Genomic DNA, 20,203 nt, shown 5'->3' on the forward strand with positions numbered 1-20,203 from the left:
ATGCACTATTAGAGACAAACAGTAGATGACATGTGCAACTATTAAACACTTTCAAATATTTTAAAGGAGGAGCTGATTTAATCTGGCATTGGTAATTCCAAACAAGAGACTTAAGATGAAAGTATGAAAAGGGGAGTGGGGAGGGGCTGCACTTCTGACAAATTTCAACTAACATTACTGCTGTGGCCACAGTATGCCTTATTACTGATTGAGATTTTGTTCATCATAAAATACCAAAACTAGAAAAGTTTTGAAGGCAGAAAACTGCTATACATCTCTGCGAGTAGCAATTTGGTTACCTCGTATCTCACTATGCTGTATTTGTATATGAAACCTACTGAATAACTTCCATGTAGTGACCTATTGATGCACATATCCTTTAAGGAACTTACTCATGTAAGACTGGCTCATCCTCCTTTGACCAGCTAAATTTACCATCTTCTACTGTTATAGCCTGACCTGTAAAACAAAATCAAACTATGTTAAGAAAAAAAACATTTACCTTCATATCAATCTAAACTTAACAAACGATACTGACTGTACATAGAATCTGATAATGGTTACAGGAATGTAGGTGCACAAAAAATAGAGGTAAAAAACAATGACTTTACATAGGATCTGATAATGGTTACAGGACTGTAGGAGAATTAAAACTAGAGGTCAAAACAACACTGACTATACAGTAATTACACTGCACATATTTGAAAAAATCTGTAAAAAAAAAACATTTTATTCATTTGTTATTCATTTATTATTAATGAAGTTTTATTCATTCTGCTTTTCTTGAAATAGATTTGAGATTATATTAAATCAATCGATCACTGATTTCAATGCTATTACACCAGGCTTGCCATTGAAGGTGCACATACTGTTTACAACCATGTAAATAATTCAGACAAGTTACAATGCAATGATTGAAACAACAACACATGATTGTTATGTTAATGTAGGGTGAGTCTACCCACAATAGCCATTGTTTTTAAGTAACTAGAGACTAGCACAATGATATAATGGTACTACTTTAAAGTGGAAAAGTCTTTTCTTGTTTTTGTAAACTCTGAGATGAATATCCCTTTAAAGGCAAATGCAACTGCTTACCAAAATAAAAGAAAACTTCAAGGCACACAGGTCAAATTGAGCTGGTTATATTTCATTATACTACAGAAATATCATTATTTAATGCCCCCCCCCCCCCCAAAAGAAAAAGGTGTTTTTACTTCTAAATTTAACAAATTTCAAACTTCTTGGCCAAAAAAAACAGATTGTGTTTCTCACTAAGTATCATCTTACCTGGCATATTGAAATGATCAACATTTTGAGGATTCAACTCTTCCAACTTCAAGAACCTTGAAAGACGTTTGAGAGACACATGAGCCTGAAAAAAAAGGACAAATGAAAAGAAAGAAAAGTTATCTATTTTTTTCAAAACAAATATTTTACCAACAAACTTTGTTTTTTTTTTTTTTAAATGTGGAGGTTAGTTATGCACCAGAAGCTATGAATGAAGAGATTCCTGAGTGAAAGGTTTGACATGATTTAATCGATGCTTGTTGTTTGAGCTGGTTTTAGAGTCATTCTTGAAGTCTAGTCTGTTCCTAAATCCTGTGTTTGATCACCATCCCGCTTGAGATTATTGTTCTTAACAAAACATGAAACAACAGCTCTAATTGAAACAATACTTAACACCAACTGGATTAACTATGTTACAGCACTACACAAAATCTTTGGAGATCTGTAAACAGGAGAGTTCAGACACATAACGACTCCGAGCAGTATCTACCGCACTGTTCGGACACATATGAGAGCGCCCTCTAATGGAATGCTGAAGATCCACATTAGTCTGAACCGTGGGGGGAAACATACAAAACAACAGGTCTATCTGAAAGATGTATCTACTTCTCAATATGGAAAGTTATTTCATTCGGAATTAAATCAGTTACAAGTGTAAATTTCTGAATATTCAGATCTCATCTTCCACTCTAGGCTGACGGAATGGAAGGAGGAGGAGGAGGAGTTAGATACTCACTTGAACTACACTGAAAACAACAAACGGAAGCATCGCCAGAGGGAACCGGAGCAGATTAAAGAGAGACAGGGAGACGAAGATGGTCTCAGCATTCAACACATTGTTCTCATCCGAGAGGAGAAAGACGGCAAAGGATGACAGTGTGACCTGAAAAAGAAAGTAAAAATCTCATTTTTACAGCACTTTTTCAAAATACATTATTTTAACCTATTTTGTTTTCATATATACATTTATATATACATTATTCAAAAGATATTAGGGGAAATCTGTTGTTGACTCCCTTCTTTTCGCCCAAACAAAATAAATTTTGAAGCAGTTATTCAAGCTATTCAAGAGGACTTTCACATAATTTAATAAACAAAATAAGCCCATTTAATATGTCAGTTGCAGCTAACATACACAGATGGTTAGGTATAGGAGGCTCCTTGTTGATTTCTCTGTCAGATATATTCGTCAGTTGTCATAGAAACCATTGTTTTATACTTCTTCTCTACTTGGCAACAGGACACTCGTGTAATTAAAGAGACAAATTCTGTCCACATGAAACAGATGCAACAATAAAATATCTACACAAAATCTATCAAAGTTCTTGACATATTAACCCCTATCCCACCCCTACCCGACCCTCTCAAGAACATCTACAATTTTTTTTTTTTTATCCACAGCTGCTAAAGAAAGTTTATATAACCTATCATCCTTAGAAATGTTCTTGTTTACATTCTTTATCGCCCCGCTCAATAAACTTAGAAAAACTTGATGAAGCCAGCTGGAATCCAAAACTCACCAAAAATGGAGCACAAGTAAAGGCAAAGCTTGTAACAGCATTGTAATAAGCAGCCCTACGTAGGACTTTCAGCTCATCACGTCTCAACTTCAGCACTTTTTCTTGGAATGATCTCTCCCAAGCGTAGAGTTTGAGGACTTTAATCCCACTCAAGATTTCACCCATTAACTTCACTCTTGAGTCCTTAAAGCCCATCTGTTGAACCTGTAGCATGAAAAAAAAAAAACAAGGGCCGAAAAAATTAATTGTTGAGTGAAACATTTTTTTTAAAATTCTATTTCAGCTGTTGCAAAATGAGTTATCACCTCCAAAGATAACAACTTTTTTTGTTACCCATGATACAGAATGGTATCTCCCCTACAGAGTTAACTTTGGAATTGCCAAGTCTTACATAATAGTGAGAAATCTTTATTGGCTCTGGAACATAAGTCTTTCCACAGTCTCTTCAAATTCAGCAGGTTTACCTACTCTGAGTAACAGGTTGATTAAAGTCATTAATACCAATGGGTTAAATATTGGAAATATAGAGTCCACTTTACCTGCAAGGCTCTTGTTTTCCTGGCCACCCACATGTTCAATGGAATCATCAAGACCATGACAAAAATACCAGCAAAGACTGAAAGCACCCCCAGGATACCAATCAACAGATAGAGGGTGATACAAATCTGAAGTGGGGAAGACCAAACTAGGTTCAAGTTCAGACATAAGTCCATCAACTTTTGAGCGTCCACCGACATCAAGTTGACAACTTCACCGATGGTCGAGGACTTCCTCGCTGAATTTGACAGATGGATTGCCTGGTGACAAAATTTGACGACAAGACGACAGTTACGTTGGTTACTTACTTAACATATTCCACCACCTCTCCTCCATTTCTCCTTACCCCCTCCAGGCCCCCCCCCCTCCCCATCTGCTCTTTTTGGCTTTCCTATTTTGTTGCACTTTTTGAGGAGTGGCAATCACATGTGAGGAAAGCATTCAATATGAGAAAATATTATTCCTATCACTGGAAAATTGAATAACCAGTAAGCATTGCCAAAGTACACTAGACTTCTCAGTAACACATGACCATACACCAATGCAGTTCCATTTATCTATATCAATATCATAACCGATAAACTTCATATATATACTTCAAAAAAATCAACAGAGGCCACTGTCATATCGGTCCTTTCTAGTTGAACCAGCTACAGTCTCCGATATCTCTAGGTATTCTTTTTGAGGAATGTACACTTCTGGGCATATGAACTGCACATTTAGTCATTCACACATGGTGTGACATATTGAGTTGGAACTAAACTACGTTTTTTTTAGCAAGTCATAACTAGCACATCTTAGTGATGAATTGTTACCCACCATTTGTTCGACAACTTTACACACGTCTGGTTGTCAACCAATCAGAAAGCTTCTTTGAGGTATTTTCAATCAAGTCCGGTAAACTGAGAATAAACTTTGACCTTCAGTGAAATTGTATCCTAGTCTCCAAAGTGGAATATAAACTTGACTTATACCTGCAATTCTTCACATAATTATTGATAATCGAGATCTTTTAAACAAACTTTCACAACTTTGCACATAGACTGAGATGTGTTGAAGCAGTAGACAAAAGAATCTTTGGAGATCTGTTAACAGGATAGATCACGTGCATGAGACCCTATAGGACCTGTTAGGACCGATATGACAGCACCATCTACAGAAACACTGAAGATCCTCATTATGAAATGTGTTTAAAGATGGTAACTTTGCTTCCAGACTTTTTATCCTTTCAAAGGTTATTTCAGATGTACACTTACCCATATAAAACTTGAAAAGAAATGGGGTGATTGGGTGTTACATGTGGAAGAATATTGTTAGTGATTATGAGCATGCTATGAAATGCAGGTTAATAACAAAGATGCTAAACAGCTTTTGAATGAGTGCGAGGCAAACAAGAACATGCATTGTGGAATGTAAACAACAAACTATCATCCGTTCATGTGCAGACCTTTGCAAATTCATCTTAAACTTTGCATGTCCTCTGTTCTCATTCAGCTTTTAAATGAGCCCTCCCTCCCTCCCTCCCTCCCTCCCTCCCTCCCTCCCTCCCTCCCTCCCTCCCTCCCTCCCTCCCTCCCTCCCTCCCTCCCTCCCTCCCTCCCTCCCTCCCTCCCTCCCTCCCTCCCTCCCTCCCTCCCTCCCTCCCTCCCTCCCTCCCTCCCTCCCTCCCTCCCTCCCTCCCTCCCTCCCTCCCTCCCTCCCTCCCTCCCTCCCTCCCTCCCTCCCTCCCTCCCTCCCTCCCTCCCTCCCTCCCTCCCTCCATCCCTCCCTTACTCCATCCCTCCATCCCTCCCAACATAAAGGATACACTAAGGACTGCATCTGTGGGGTGACTTATCAAAACATACTCTACCATACAGGAATCACTATCCATGGGTATTTCAGAAAGATTTTGATCAAAAAGATCTTAGATGAAATCACTAGCCATTTTGTCACAATGAGCCTATTATTTGATTTTTACAAAGGGAAAAGGGATGTTGATTTCTTAGAAAAAGATGGCCGCACTATGGGCTTAACTCTTACATTTTCTAACGAATCGGCAGAGCAGGGTCTTGTCAATATGTCAAATTCTATTTCTCTAAAAGACAGTAAAAATATTTAAACTGGCAGACTTCAGCAAGGTAACCCATTCATAGTTTACTCATTCTCTTCTTAAAAACTATGCTAATTTCTACCTTTATTTGGGCATTTCTTTTCAGCCATTCAAGAATGTACCAATGATAATAAGTATGGAATGGAAACCTTTTTATGCACACCATCACCAGCAGCGAGAAATATCAGAGCTTTTAAATCTTGTCCCAGACTACGAACTGACAAACAGTGGGCACTTTTTATTGAGACACTATGTAAACCAATATATCAATTTTTGAGATCTTGCAATGTTATCTATAGGCAAAAGCTAATACTGGGGACATGAATGATCAATAGCAGAGGAAACATTTAAATATTTTGAAAAACAAAAGTAAAATGGTAAGATGACATGAGCTTTTGTTATTGAAGTAAACATCTCAACCCTAAAAGATGTATTCTTTAAACTTCCCAGGATCTATTATAACAGAATCACTTCAAACAGTTACAAATTTACAGTCATTATTAAATTCTGAGACATATTGTTATTAAACATCTTAATTTTTAGGAGTTTCCAGATGAATGATGGACGATTTACTTTAGTGTGTGTGTTTGTGTGTCTGATACATACTACAGTATGCAATGTCACCAATTTTGAGAACGTTGTTTATATTGCTAATAAACGTTCTTCTGGCTATTTTTGGGCAGATCCTTTTCCCACCTAATAATTTCAAACTTACAAATTACGTGCTCGTACAGTTGACAGTATAAGCAGGTTAATTGTTTGCAGCATGCCTTTTAATATGCACAGCATGACACCATGAGTAAAATATTCCATAGCCAGAGCTTTGTCAGAAATGCCGAGATATTAGAGGAGTCCTTGAAATAAATGTTAGAGTCAGCTCTTTATCCAATACCATACGTCAAGCAACTTCATTAAACCACTTAGTATTAACTCAGCGTGGAATGTTGCTGAAAAAGGGACTTGAGTAAATGAAGCAGTACAGGTTACCAGAATTCAGATACAAGAGCTTGCTAGAGCTGATCTATCTCCGCAACCAAATTCCTTCCGTTTAGCCAAGCAGCAGATATGTACGAGATATGAGTTTTGTAGCTGGGATGATATCATTGCAAGCTGAAGCCGAGACAAACCTTTCCGTAGATGGTTCCAATAATGGCTGTGCGTATTTGCATACTGACCACAAACGTTATGTGGACAGCCTGGTTGCCGAACAGGGCTTGCAGGGCCGCGAACAACATGAGGATGGTCGCATACATATAGCCATTCCAGGTGGGAATAGAAGGATTTTCAATGAACTCAATGATAAGTCTACAATCAAAATAAGAAAACATTCTATTCAAAAACAACAGATCGTAAACAGAGGCAAAGCTTTTATTTACAGGCTAAAAGATATACTGTGTACAGTGTAATGCTTAATGATGTGGGTTTTTTTTGGTTATAATTGCTTTAGTTGTTCAATGTGTGATTTTGTGGATAGTATTCAACGTACATTTCCGTACTGCGGCTTGCATGGCCACTGTTTACCATAGTAAACCAAGAAGTGTGCTCAAACTAAGATACCACATTCCCGTACTGCGGCTTACATGGCCACTGTGTACCATAGTAAACCAAGAAGTGTACTCAAACTAAGATACCACATTTCCGTACTGCGGCTTACATGGCCACTGTTGACCATAGTAACCAAGAAGTGTATTCAAACTAAGATACCACATTCCCGTACTGCGGCTAACATGGCCACTGTTTACCATAGTAAACCAAGAAGTGTACTCAAACTAAGATACCACATTCCCGTACTGCGGCTAACATGGCCACTGTTGACCATAGTAACCAAGAAGTGTATTCAAACTAAGATACCACATTCCCATACTGCAGCTTACATGGCCAGTTCACCATAGTAAACCAAGAAGTGTACTCAAACTAAGATACCACATTCCCGTACTGCGGCTTACATGGCCACTGTGTACCATAGTAAACCAAGAAGTGCACTCAAACTAAGATACCACATTCCCATACTGCAGCTTACATGGCCAGTTCACCATAGTAAACCAAAAAGTGTACTCAAACTAAGTCAGTGCTTAAATACCAGAATTCAAGCTACATACTTCATCGGAATTATACTTAAATTTGCATAACTTCACTGCACATCTACACATGGCATAGGTACTTAATACCATCGTTATGGTGTTATGCTATAGTGTGCATAGGTACTTAGTACCATGGTTATGGTGTTATGCTATAGTGTGCAGTGCGGTGGTGTCCATTCTGTTGTGTTATGCAGCATGTTACTTTAAAGGTTAACTAAGCTAATTGATGTTATGCAATTCTTAAGTGGTGTATTATTATGCTAATTTGTAAACGTAGAGCACAATCAGTGCAGTTCTAAGCTACAGTTGAGTAACCTCACCGAATGTCATATAAATTAGTTTTCAAGGAGTGGCTCGGTCTCTTCTCCCAGTGGCACCAACCTGTACGTCACGCCACGTATCACAACTATGTCTGCATAGCCCTTACAAAACCTACCTTTTCCGTTTCGGCCTTTCTTCACCATCCCAACCACGATGTGTGTGACTTACTCTTAACTCTCTTTTGGATACCATTCTTCTGAACTTATTATTTACCTTACCTGGTCCTGTTCTCTATACCGGAGCTGTTATTTATACGAAAAGCGCCTTCCGGAAGCTTCCAGACACACCCGCACTACGGTTACAGACTACCCTGGGATTTGACACCCCGACGGAGAGCCCAGCGGTAGCCGAGGTACCTTGCGTGCGCGCTAAGTTAACTTTAAGTATTAAGGTATGTAATGTATTTATGCTAAGTTATATATTTTTGTTACCAAGAGACACGCATTAGATTCTTTTAAAACAAAACCTATCTAACCTACTTTATTGTGTTCGTTTCCCAAACCATGATATCTGGACTTCGTAACAGATATTATTTGGGGGCCTATCCGGGAAACGAACAAATTGGCTAAACTTGCAAATTTTTTCAAAAATACCAGATTAGCAAAATTTGCATCTAATTAGTGTCTCTTGTCTTATAAGTGTTTCTATATGTATGTAATAGCGGTGCATTTATATTTCGCTATGGCCTTTACCACGGCTGAAGCATTTGTATCACAGACTGAATTGACTATAGAGAATGTAGATGATTTATCCAAAGATAATCTCCTAGACTTAGCTAAGCACCTTAGTATCGTAGTACCTCCAGCTGCTAAGAAACCTCAGTTGAATCGTATAGTTGGTAATCATTTACTAAAATGGGGTTTCATCAAAGGAAAAGGGGAGGATATGCCAAAATTTAGTGAAGAAAGTGAAGAATTAAAGAAATTAACAATCCAATTGAAGATTAGGGAACTAGAATTGCAAAACCAAAGAGAGATACGTGAAAGTGAAAAGTTAAAGATAGAGAACGAATTTAGACTGAAGGAATTAGAACATGATATGGCTCTTAAAACGCTGGAAACGAAAAGTCACATAGGGCAATCTTCAGCGTCTTTTGATTTCTCTAAGAACATAAGGCTAGTTCCTCAGTTTGATGAAAATGACGTAGACAGATTTTTTACATCGTTTGAAAATTTGACCTATCTAACCTACTTTATTGTGTTTGTTTCCCAAACCATGATATCTGGACTTCGTAACAGTTGTAAGACACACTGACCAATTGCAAAGCAGCACAAAAAAGAGCAAAATGTAATCCCAGATTTTTAGTTTCAAATCTTAACCAAACATGATAAAATCTTATGGCCAAATAAAGTCTTATGACAAGGTCTATAATATCACAAGTGTAACATGCTTTGCTTGATGATAATTCTGAAATAAAATTCATATTAGTTTAATTTGAAAACAGAACAAACAAGAAGAAGAACAACATTTAAAATGACAAAGAAAGGAAAATTTGACAAGAATAAAACTTCTTTGAAGAAAGTAGAGAAAGGGTGTTAAACTACAATCATGCAGCAAATAAACGTGAACATAAACAGGTGATCTGCACACACATGCAAGCCATTTCAGTTTGTTGCATTCTTCATGCTAGGAACAAACTTTGAGAGGCTGGTTGCTATGGAAACACAAAAGGCTGGTACTGTTAAAGTGACTGCTATATCAGAAAAGAGAAGAAATCATGTCGCAGACAGGTAGGCAAGAAAACAGAGATGGTAAGAGGTTCCACAGGCAGGGTAAAATCAGACGAACACAATTGGTGGCAGCAGAGCCGTGTAATGGTACAAACCTTCCGATAGATTGATCCTAATAAAGCCGTTCTCACGTGCATTCCTGTCAGGGTCCCTATGTGGAAGTACCTCTGAAGAATGAGTGTCTGAAAAATGGCTACCACAAAGAGAGCACCTGCAAAAAAGTAACCTTCCCAAGCAGGAACTGTTTTGTCCTCAGTGTACTGAATCAACCGGCTGGAGAAGGATGCATGGTGGGAAAGAAAGTTGCCAGGTATGTTAGGGACTGGTCGGACCAGTTAAAGATGGTAGATACTGTACACACGCACCCACACATACACACACACACAAACAAATGTTACCTAATTGACACAAATAGCATATATGTCATCACTTCCTTGGTTTTGATCAAATCTCTTATTTATACATCAGACCAAAACATGATTTATTCTATTACAAAGAAAATTGAAATTTCCAATTTAGGGCAATGAAGTTAACCTGTGTCTTTCTATACGTTGCTAAAGCTCTTTTTATTAGGAAGCAGGTACATTGTTGAGTTCCTTTCCTGTTTTACATTGCTGCTTGATGTAGCTCAAACTTTAACATTTTTAAAACCCAATAAACAGTACAGGAAAGACAAATGATCAATGTAAGAAGGGTTATGGATACACAGCCATTCAAATACTCTTCTGCTCTCTCACTGATGAATACTTGGCTATGCAACCGAAAAGCATCTGGGTGAAAACCATGACCAATTGTTCATAATTTGGACTGTTAATCATGATTGGTGATGTTCTGAGATGATGCACCTTTGCTATTTGCGTTTTAATGAAATATTTTGATGTCAACGTTTCGATGCTTTGTGGCAGTATGCAACGCTGTTCTGACATTTCGAAAGGCAATGTTTGTGTCTACCTGGACATAGCACCACTGTGTAAACATTCAGAGTCCTCAACACTGACTTAATCCTCATTAAAGAGATCAAATCAGATATTTAGAAGCTTTTCCAATTTTCTTACCTTTATTTTCCAGTCAACTTGACTGGAAGACCACATTCCAGAATTGATGACTAAATTGGAGTTTTCAAAATGGTTTTTCTTCTTTGCAATCAACAAAGTCAGACCAATTTTTGGATCTTATTTCCACTGAAACATCAGAGAGACAGATAACCAACCTGATCCTTGACAACTAAGAGCTACCATGGCTCTGTCTCCATAAATAAAATACATATCACCAATGAACCGATACTGCAGTATACAATTAAAGGAACACACACACACAGTACCAGAGTATTGGCTTGATTAAATATCTCCCCTCACAGGTTCCTTCAAGATCTTGTGCCATTTTTTATCCAGTAAAGTGTCCTAGAATGCCATCCCATCGCTCCAAGACTTGCAATACCACCAACCATCCCGGTCGCATCAACTATTATATGCATTCACCGAGCTCTTGACCAGCTACATGAATCTGTTCTCACACTAACACTCTACTTACCGTAATATCAAAGGCTGGATGAAAACCATGACATCGAAGATGAGCTTGAGGAATGAGCCGACCAAAAACATTGGGCCGAAGGTCTTGACCAGTGCCTTGACGAATGACACATTCTTCTGGCTTTCTTGAGAGTTTTCAGTCTGCTCGAGGAGAACTTCTCCGATACTACTCGTCTCTGGGTCATCGTCTCCTTTGTAAATCTCGTGTTTCCGCTTGACCGCTCCGTTGGCGTCTTCCTCTAAGTTGACCATCAAGACCCCAGGATGGCTGTCGTCAGCGTTTGGTTTCTTGTGATAGGAGGCTGCAGCCCTATAAGTAAACCAGGATTAAAGTTATGGCATCAATTTATTCTTAAATATTCAGAAAGGTCTTGAAAAATCTTGACAACATGAAGCTAGTTGTGAAAAGTACCTAGTATCAAATCTCTTTAGCTTAAAGGCATTGAAGACTCGCCCCAAACCGCTTGCCACGCTCTGAAAAAGTTAACTTGCTGTTGCATGCAAGTGTCGTTTTGTTTGTGTCGCTACAAAATGCAGACAGTACTGAAACGTGATGCCTTGTTATCTTTAGCTGGACCTGAGATGTCCTTCGCTGTATCATTTATACACTGTGCTGTGGGTATTGACCGCAGCTGTATGTACTGACTGTATACTAGTGTCTAATTACCAATGGTAGCAAGCTGTGTGTGCATTTTCTGGGATCGATGGTGGTGTCTAACACTTATGTTACACCTCATTTGAAACTTGGTCAGATTACCGGCATTAGACGTTTCGTTTTGCGCGAGTCTTCTTCACACCCTTTAAACAAACAACAGCTATACTCAGATTTAAGTTGAAATTAAAAGGTTTCCCAAGAAATGTTGAAAATTGAGATTTTTCTTTGATGATTTCTTTACTTACTTCCTCTTTTCAGCTCTCCAGTGTTTTCTGAAGTTTGGGACCACCGTAGAGGCTTTGTCTCTGTCCCGTAAGGTCCACAGGTCTGTGGTCTCTAAAGGTTTCTTGTAGCCGAGAGATATCAAACTATGGAGGAAAAGAAACGTGGATTACAAGAGACTAGCTTCAACTGCATTTATTATACGTAGCACAAAAGAATTACACCATTTCAAATTAAATGAAGTGCCGGTGTACTTTGTTGTCTGTGTTAGAGGAACTGTCTTAGTAATTCCTGTTAACTTAACCTGTTAACAAATTAACTATTAACTGATAACTATTTACAACACCTTACAAAGAATGACCTTATATTTGTTTGGAAATTTTCCAGTTCCTTTCACTTTCTTACTGTAGAGTATATTTATATCAATTGTGAAAGTAAAGCAGTGCAACTCCAAGTTCATTTACACATGAGACTAGTGCAGAATGATGGACAGATATGGACTAGAACAGGTGAAGGGACAGATATGACCGAGCACAGATGGAGGGACAGACATGACCGAGCACAGATGGAGGGAAAGACATGCTCGGTAATGGAGGGACAGACATGACCGAGCACAGATGGAGGGACAGACATGACTCACAAATCCACAAACTTCATTCTCAAAACATGGGATTAAACTTTTTATTTAATTAAACATCAATTGTTTGTGTTGTTTTTTATTTTCTTGGTCTATCTAGTGTCTTCAAAACTAAAAGTAATGAACGACCTCTTATTTGCCAGCTATAAACATTTGCTAATCACACAGACAGACTAAACTACACGACAAACAGACAGATAACTTAACATGTGTCAGGCTAACACAAACATCAGGCATATCCATGAACTAGCCATGACTGCACAAACATCAGACATATCCATAAACTAGCCATGACTGCAGGCTTACACAAACATCAGACATACCCATGAACTAGCCCTGACTGCAGGCTAACACAAACATCAGACATATCCATGAACTAGCCATGACTGCAGGCTAACACAAACATCAGACGTATCCATGAACTAGCCCTAACTGCAGGCTGACACAAACATCCGACTTATACATGAACTAGCCATAACTGCAGGCTAACACAAACATCAGACATATCCATGAACTAGCCATGACTGCAGGATAACACAAACATCAGACGTATCCATGAACTAGCCCTAACTGCAGGCAAACACAAACATCAGACATATCCATGAACTAGCCATGACTGCAGGCTTACACAAACATCAGACATATCCATGAACTAGCCATGACTGCAGGCTTACACAAACATCAGACATATCCATGAACTAGCCATGACTGCAGGCTAACACAAACATCAGACATATCCATGAACTAGCCATGACTGCAGGCTTACATGAACATCAGACATATCCATGAACTAGCCATGACTGCAGGATAACACGAACATCCGACTTATACATGAACTAGCCATAACTGCAGGCTAACACAAACATCAGACATATCTATGAACTAGCCATGACTGCAGGCTTACATGAACATCCGACTTATACATGAAATAGCCATAACTGCAGGCTAACACAAACATCAGACTTATCCATGAACTAGCCATGACTGCAGGCTAACACAAACATCAGACATATCCATGAACTAGCCATGACTGCAGGATAACATGAACATCCGACTTATACATGAAATAGCCATAACTGCAGGCTAACACAAACATCAGACATATCTATGAACTAGCCATGACTGCAGGCTTACATGAACATCCGACTTATACATGAAATAGCCATAACTGCAGGCTAACACAAACATCAGACATATCAGACATATATGTCAGACATTAACAAGTTATATTAGTGCAGAGACAAAGTCATATATATACCTTGTGAACCACCAAAATGTCAGCCGTGAGACAAAAGATGCGGTCTCTTCTGGACATTCATTCTGTGAAAGAAATGGAATCATATGTTTAGATCAAGATGGCTGACCACTGGTTATAACGATCTGTTCTGCAGAATTTGTATACATTAGAGATCTCTAGCTCTGTTTTAAGGATTCAAAATATTTTCCACCTCACAAAAGGATCATCTGTCATCATCATAAATTATTATTATTATTAACCCAACTTAACTTGCTATCTCAGTTTGATATTTCAACATTGTAGTAATTCTTTATCTCCTGCAGACATATATTTATACTTGAGTATACATAACTGCAAACTGTTGGTGCCAACAATTTGTAAACCTACCAGCTTCTTTAATAGAAGGCAGTTAGAAGTACTAGATCAACAACAATAACAAAGGTTTAACTATTTCATTCTTCTATGAACATTAAGCTGACAGGGTAGGTTAAAAGACAATAAATACTTTCCAGATTGGAAAGCAGATAAACAGTGCAAGTCCAGAGACTAGAATGTGACTCAGTACTTGAACACCCCTCCCCTCACCCCCCTCCCCCTCCTCACTATTCCTCCCTGGGTAACCTCTGGAGATGACCAATGATCAATAAACTATCAAGTGCCCAACAAGTATTTTTCTTGTCAGCCGACTATCTACGCTTTCTCCAGGTTTTCATTGACTGTGAGTTAACCCCTGAGTAACCACGGCGATATTTTACTCACCACGCCCTCCACAACAGGAGAGTAGAATGGTTTGTCATCCACAAAGGCTGACAAAATAACCGCTATGATCAACAGCACGAAAAAGATGAAGAAAGTGATGTAACGGAACAAGTGGTTTCCACCCTGTGAAGAGAAGACATGAAAACATTCGTAAATGGATGGATAAATGTGAGACAGACAGACAGACAGATTACAGTACTGACAAATTATAAACTTTCCTGTCCGCAAGACAACAGTTTAAAAGCGGAATAATAATTTCCCATGTGGACTGTTTAGAGTTTTTCTGATGCCATCTTGCATTTATTGCATGGCAGTCAATGACATTTAACAATTTGGAGTATGTAATATATTTTTTCTTCATCACTGAAAGATTTTAAAGGTTTCTTCATGGATATCTTTAACCACTGGAACCATTATTTATTAATTTCTAGAAATACTAATAAATCACTTACCACACAGGCATTTCAATTCTTCTTTTCCTTTTATTTAATTTATTAAATTTTATTAATTTTAGTAAAAGTAATTTATTAAAACCACAGTACAATATGCTTAAAAGGAGGTGCAGTAAAAACAAATTTGATAGGTCATTACACAATCAGTTTGGTTAAACAATCCATCAGATGAAAATCCTTTTTTTTTTCTAATTGAAAATCATTTCCTTTGAACCACTTTGCAACTGACACAAAACACTGAGGGGAATCATGTGAAGGCTTAAACCCACAGAGTTGGAGGCAAGGTAATTTCTTCAGAGTTCGTGCTCAACTAAAGACTCACCATATCTGGTGCGTTGATGCACTTGGACCAAAACTCAAACAGAGAGCAGCAGATGTTTAAGACCCAAAATAGGAACATGGCCGCAGAGGAACGCACCCCTCGTAAACGTTCGAGTTGCACCAATGAGAAGGCCAAGACCTGTAGGAAAGTAGAATTAATAAGGTCTTTAACTTTATGGAATGGATAAGAGCATATATATTACAACTGGAGTGGATACAGTGATTGAAGGTAACTTAAGCATGGTGTAACTATAACTATGTACAATAGGTAGCACAAACGAGATCAGTGAATACAAATCTTAAAACTGATTTAATACAGTCTTTTGTACGAACCAATTCATATGTCGGTTTTGGGATTTCAATATGTCTGTTTAGCCATTTCGGGAACTGATAAGTGCAAACCAAAGGCTTGAGAGGAATTGGGGAATGCCCTATCACTAACTTATATGCAGCTGTATGGTAAATTGTTCAATGTTTAATAAATCTAATCAATATTAATGATATGCAAATTAAAATGCAGCCTCACTGGCTACATGAATCCAATCACAGCACTATTATTTTGAAAGTACAGTTCTTCTGGAATAGGTGACTCTGGAATGTGGCAGGAGTAACTATTCTCACTTTGCCATTCTTAGTCCTTACTGATGTAACCAAGACAGACTAACAGTAAGATGAAAACGTTAAAGGTCTATTGACACCTAGCCCAGTTGTCCCATGTTCAATAAAATTGTTGCGTGTAATAATCTCATTCAAAATCTGTTGAAAGTTTTCAAAAGGCTCTCTTTGGTACCAAGATATATATACTCATTTGAAGTTTTGAGAAATCTGAGAAACTCATTAAATATGTGCAAACTATGACGTGGAGTGTTTCACTCATCAAAATTTCTCATTTTAGGCCTTAATAAGTCAAAGCCTAATTACAAGCCCACATATATCACTTCAATAATGTGATGTTCCTCTTTTCAAAGAAGAGAATAAAATATTTCAAAAAAATTCACCTACGGCCACAAACCTGTGTTCAGTGTCTTTGAAACAAAGGTTATAAAAACAAGGAATAACATAATAGAAAATTAGGCAGTCACTCCCTTTACATCATCAATGTGCATAACTAGCTAATATTGATTCAAAAATGAAACTAGAATTAAGAAAAGACTTGTAAAATGGTCGATCCTTGATGGATTTTGATGGGAGTTGCAGCTATTGTCATGATTTCTAATGCCCATTAAAGTGATTAGGGCAATGTTGTTGTTCCTAGGTGTTTGTGAGACCTTTAAAGAAACCAATTGTGTTTCACTCTTAGTGATAGAATATGAATTGTCCGTAGACCTTTAAAGAAACCGATAGTGTGTTTCGCTCTAAGTGATAGAACATGATACCAAGGTGGTGGTTAAACCTTGATTAAGGGTATGAAGTTCTGTCATAACTTCAGTGTTTAGTGTATGATTTAGTGTTTAGTGAATGGACATGTTCATTTTATGGTGTTTCCCACACACTTCATTTAGATATGTACATATAGATAAACATCATGTAACGACTGCATTGTAGACACCACAGTTTGATCACCAGGGCTCTCACTTACTTTCCACAACATGGAAACAGTTAAGAGGACAAATTCTTGTTCCAGTCTTTATCTTTTCAAAGGTATTCAAAATTGGAAACATTTTTTTGTATTCAAAAATGTAATCCATACTGCTGCTATCTTTGTCATGAACCTTGACCCAACTTTGTGAATCTGATATGTATATATGTGTTGAAAGAATAATTATACAGGTATGGAATGGAATGTTGTAAGTTCTGTATATGTGTGTGGCCTGTTAACTCTACATGGTCCTGCCAATACATGGTACATACAGACAGCATACTCACCATTGTAAGGGTAGTTATATGTATATATGAAAGAATAATTATACAGGTATGGAATGGAATGTTGTAAGTTCTGTATATGTGTGTGGCCTGTTAACTCTACATGGCCCTGCCAATACACGGTACATACAGACAGCATACTCACCATTGTAAGGGTAGTTATATGTATATATGAAAGAATAATTATACAGGTATGGAATGGAATGTTGTAAGTTCTGTATATGTGTGTGGCCTGTTAACTCTACATGGCCCTGCCAATACATGGTACATACAGACAGCATACTCACCATTGTAAGGGTAGTTATATGTATATATGAAAGAATAATTATACAGGTATGGAATGGAATGTTGTAAGTTCTGTATATGTGTGTGGCCTGTTAACTCTACATGGCCCTGCCAATACACGGTACATACAGACAGCATACTCACCATTGTAAGGGTAGTTATATGTATATATGAAAGAATAATTATACAGGTATGGAATGGAATGTTGTAAGTTCTGTATATGTGTGTGGCCTGTTAACTCTACATGGCCCTGCCAATACACGGTACATACAGACAGCATACTCACCATTGTAAGGGTAGTTATATGTATATATGAAAGAATAATTATACAGGTATGGAATAGGATGTTGTAAGTTCTGTATATGTGTGGCCTGTTAACTCTACATGGTCCTGCCAATACACGGTACATACAGACAGCATACTCACCATTGTAAGGGTAGTTATATGTATATATGAAAGAATAATTATACAGGTATGGAATAGGATGTTGTAAGTTTTGTATATGTGTGGCCTGTTAACTCTACATGGTCCTGCCAATACACGGTACATACAGGCAGCATACTCACCATTGTAAGGGTAGTTATGGCTGGTGTGACAACATAGACCAGTGGGAGTTCACCCTCTGTGTTAATCAATTGTGTGATTCCAAACAGCACATCGAGCATAGGTGGCAGCATCAGCAAAAACCCTATCAACTGTAAAAACAAGAGCAGAAGAGTCAAAAGAAAGAACTAGAACAACTGTATTTGTATACAAACACATGTCATTGTAGTGCCTGGTGAAGGTCAACATTAGTTAGTTGTTCATATTCAATGGAGGGCTCTTTGTTACTGTAACCCTTTTGAAGTTCTTTTCGGTCAGGAAGAAGCCAGTTCGGCGTTTGGTCCCTTAACATATTTTTTCCTGCGAACCTGTGAATTTGAGATTGCTACGAAGAGTGTATGTCCAGCTGGCATTCACAAGCCAGCCATGTAGATGATGGAGCGGGCTAGTAATCCCAATATTGTAGCGCACATGCCCACTACCATAATGAAGTAGTCTGAACAGTCATAATTTGGGATATTTTCAATTAAAAGTGAGAATTGACACATTGAAATAAATAAAATTGCATTAACTTAAATTATGTGTAACAAGTTTTGTTTACAGTGGAGATACTCTCCTCTTATTATTACATTTATATCATTAAGTTTAAGTCTAAAGTGCACTTCCAAACAGCTCCTCCTCACCCATCCACCTACCAGCCCCCCTTCCCTCTCCCCCGGTTTTTCAACAGAGAATGGAAAGTGTTTGACAGCATTGTTACTGCAGCAGTATAAGTAAGCAAACATTACCGATGTCAGTGTCTATAAATCTCACATTATATATATGTGTGTGTGTGTGTGTGTGTGTAAGCCAGTATGAATATTTGGGGTTATCACTCACTAATGAATCCTGACATGCAGTAATGTAGTTGCACTTCACAGGTTCTGCTTAAGACAGTTTACAGCAACAGCCCGGCATAGTTTTGGACTAAGCTGATGGAATAGTACATTTGTTGGGAGGACCACAGCCGTGTTAAAGAGTTTTTTAAACACTTCTAAGGTTGAAGATGAATTTTAATCTGCACTTTGACCCTGAAGTACTTAACTGACACTAGAGGAAGGCTAATACATGGAAACATGGCAATGAACGGTGACTACAGTCATCATTCAACCAAAATCATGTACTTTTTCCTCTGTTTATATTTGAACTTACTTCTAATTTGGAATCAACATCCACCAATGGCTTATATCTGCCATCTTTGTGTGACCTTCTCGCACTCTTCAGTTCAACATTTACCACTCAGGACTATAAGCTGTACTTTCAATTTTGGTTTCAAAATGTACTTCAACATTAACAAAAGGACTGCCATGAAAAGCTCACATTGTAATATTACGCAGTTTTACTGCACAGCAATTTACATTTCATCTGGATATATGTTACTTTATGAATAGATCCCGGGTAGAGCTATTACTGTTGATAAGAGTTTCAATGAAAAGGTGCATCAATATCATAGACAACCACTTGCACTGACCGTCTTTGCTCTGTGTAGTCGCGAGACTTTGATGAATCCAGCATTGTGACCCTTGAGGTAGTGACTGTAAAATGGAGCTAAGATCCAGAGGTACGCTGCTGGTGCCCAGGAGAGAAGTGTTTCTTGGAAGCAAGGTGATGTATCTGGGAGAGATTGGTCCAGTAGGCTGGCATTCTACAGTAAGGAAATCAATGATCAAGATGGAGTTACCACGGCAGCAGAGGAAATGGACAAACTCATACAATACAAATACAAAGATCAAATTAAAATGATCGAAAAAAAAATTACTGAACTATCAAATGGATGAAACCCAACAATTACATGAGCAATACTTCAGATTTCCCATAATGTAGTTGAACATACATATCTACACTCCAAACCTTCCCTAACAGAGTGTACCTTCCTTGTTTATCATACTAAAATGTCTTTCATTTTGCATCAATATATAAATGATTTCCTTGTAATCTAGCCTAAACATATGAAATAGTCTGCAGACTACGAGATGCATGAGGTGTGCATGGGAGACTCAAACAGAACAAGGACATTTGTGCACCTGCAGCTACTTAAATACACCCATTCAACACTCCCTCACATCCTGTTAAATCCCACCCTTACCCTC

General features: G+C 38.0%; 1 protein-coding gene across 7 annotated transcripts in view; it reads right to left on the bottom strand.

Annotated features, from left to right (window-relative positions):
- LOC139959406 (multidrug resistance-associated protein 1-like) overlaps window positions 1–20,203 on the bottom strand; it is a 59,090-nt gene that overhangs the window by 32,377 nt on the left and 6,510 nt on the right. For 5 of the 7 annotated variants that reach the window (XM_071956982.1, XM_071956983.1, XM_071956978.1 and 2 more), the window contains exons 3-15: window positions 19,585–19,758; window positions 18,098–18,226; window positions 15,385–15,522; window positions 14,611–14,733; window positions 13,873–13,934; window positions 12,001–12,123; window positions 11,102–11,410; window positions 9,667–9,844; window positions 3,350–3,607; window positions 2,811–3,014; window positions 2,027–2,173; window positions 1,291–1,375; window positions 393–459 (exon numbers count right to left, since the gene is read on the bottom strand). In XM_071956982.1, coding sequence (XP_071813083.1) covers window positions 393–459; window positions 1,291–1,375; window positions 2,027–2,173; window positions 2,811–3,014; window positions 3,350–3,607; window positions 9,667–9,844; window positions 11,102–11,410; window positions 12,001–12,123; window positions 13,873–13,934; window positions 14,611–14,733; window positions 15,385–15,522; window positions 18,098–18,226; window positions 19,585–19,758 — 1,997 coding nt within the window. Of the gene's footprint in view, window positions 1–392; window positions 460–1,290; window positions 1,376–2,026; window positions 2,174–2,810; window positions 3,015–3,349; window positions 3,608–6,566; window positions 6,745–9,666; window positions 9,845–11,101; window positions 11,411–12,000; window positions 12,124–13,872; window positions 13,935–14,610; window positions 14,734–15,384; window positions 15,523–17,249; window positions 17,269–18,097; window positions 18,227–19,584; window positions 19,759–20,203 lie in introns of those variants that run through there. The other 2 variants (XM_071956981.1, XM_071956984.1) reach the window with 2 other exon arrangements.

This window comes from Apostichopus japonicus, chromosome 19 (genome assembly GCF_037975245.1).
Source record: "Apostichopus japonicus isolate 1M-3 chromosome 19, ASM3797524v1, whole genome shotgun sequence".
NCBI classification, from domain to species: Eukaryota; Metazoa; Echinodermata; class Holothuroidea; order Aspidochirotida; family Stichopodidae; genus Apostichopus; species Apostichopus japonicus.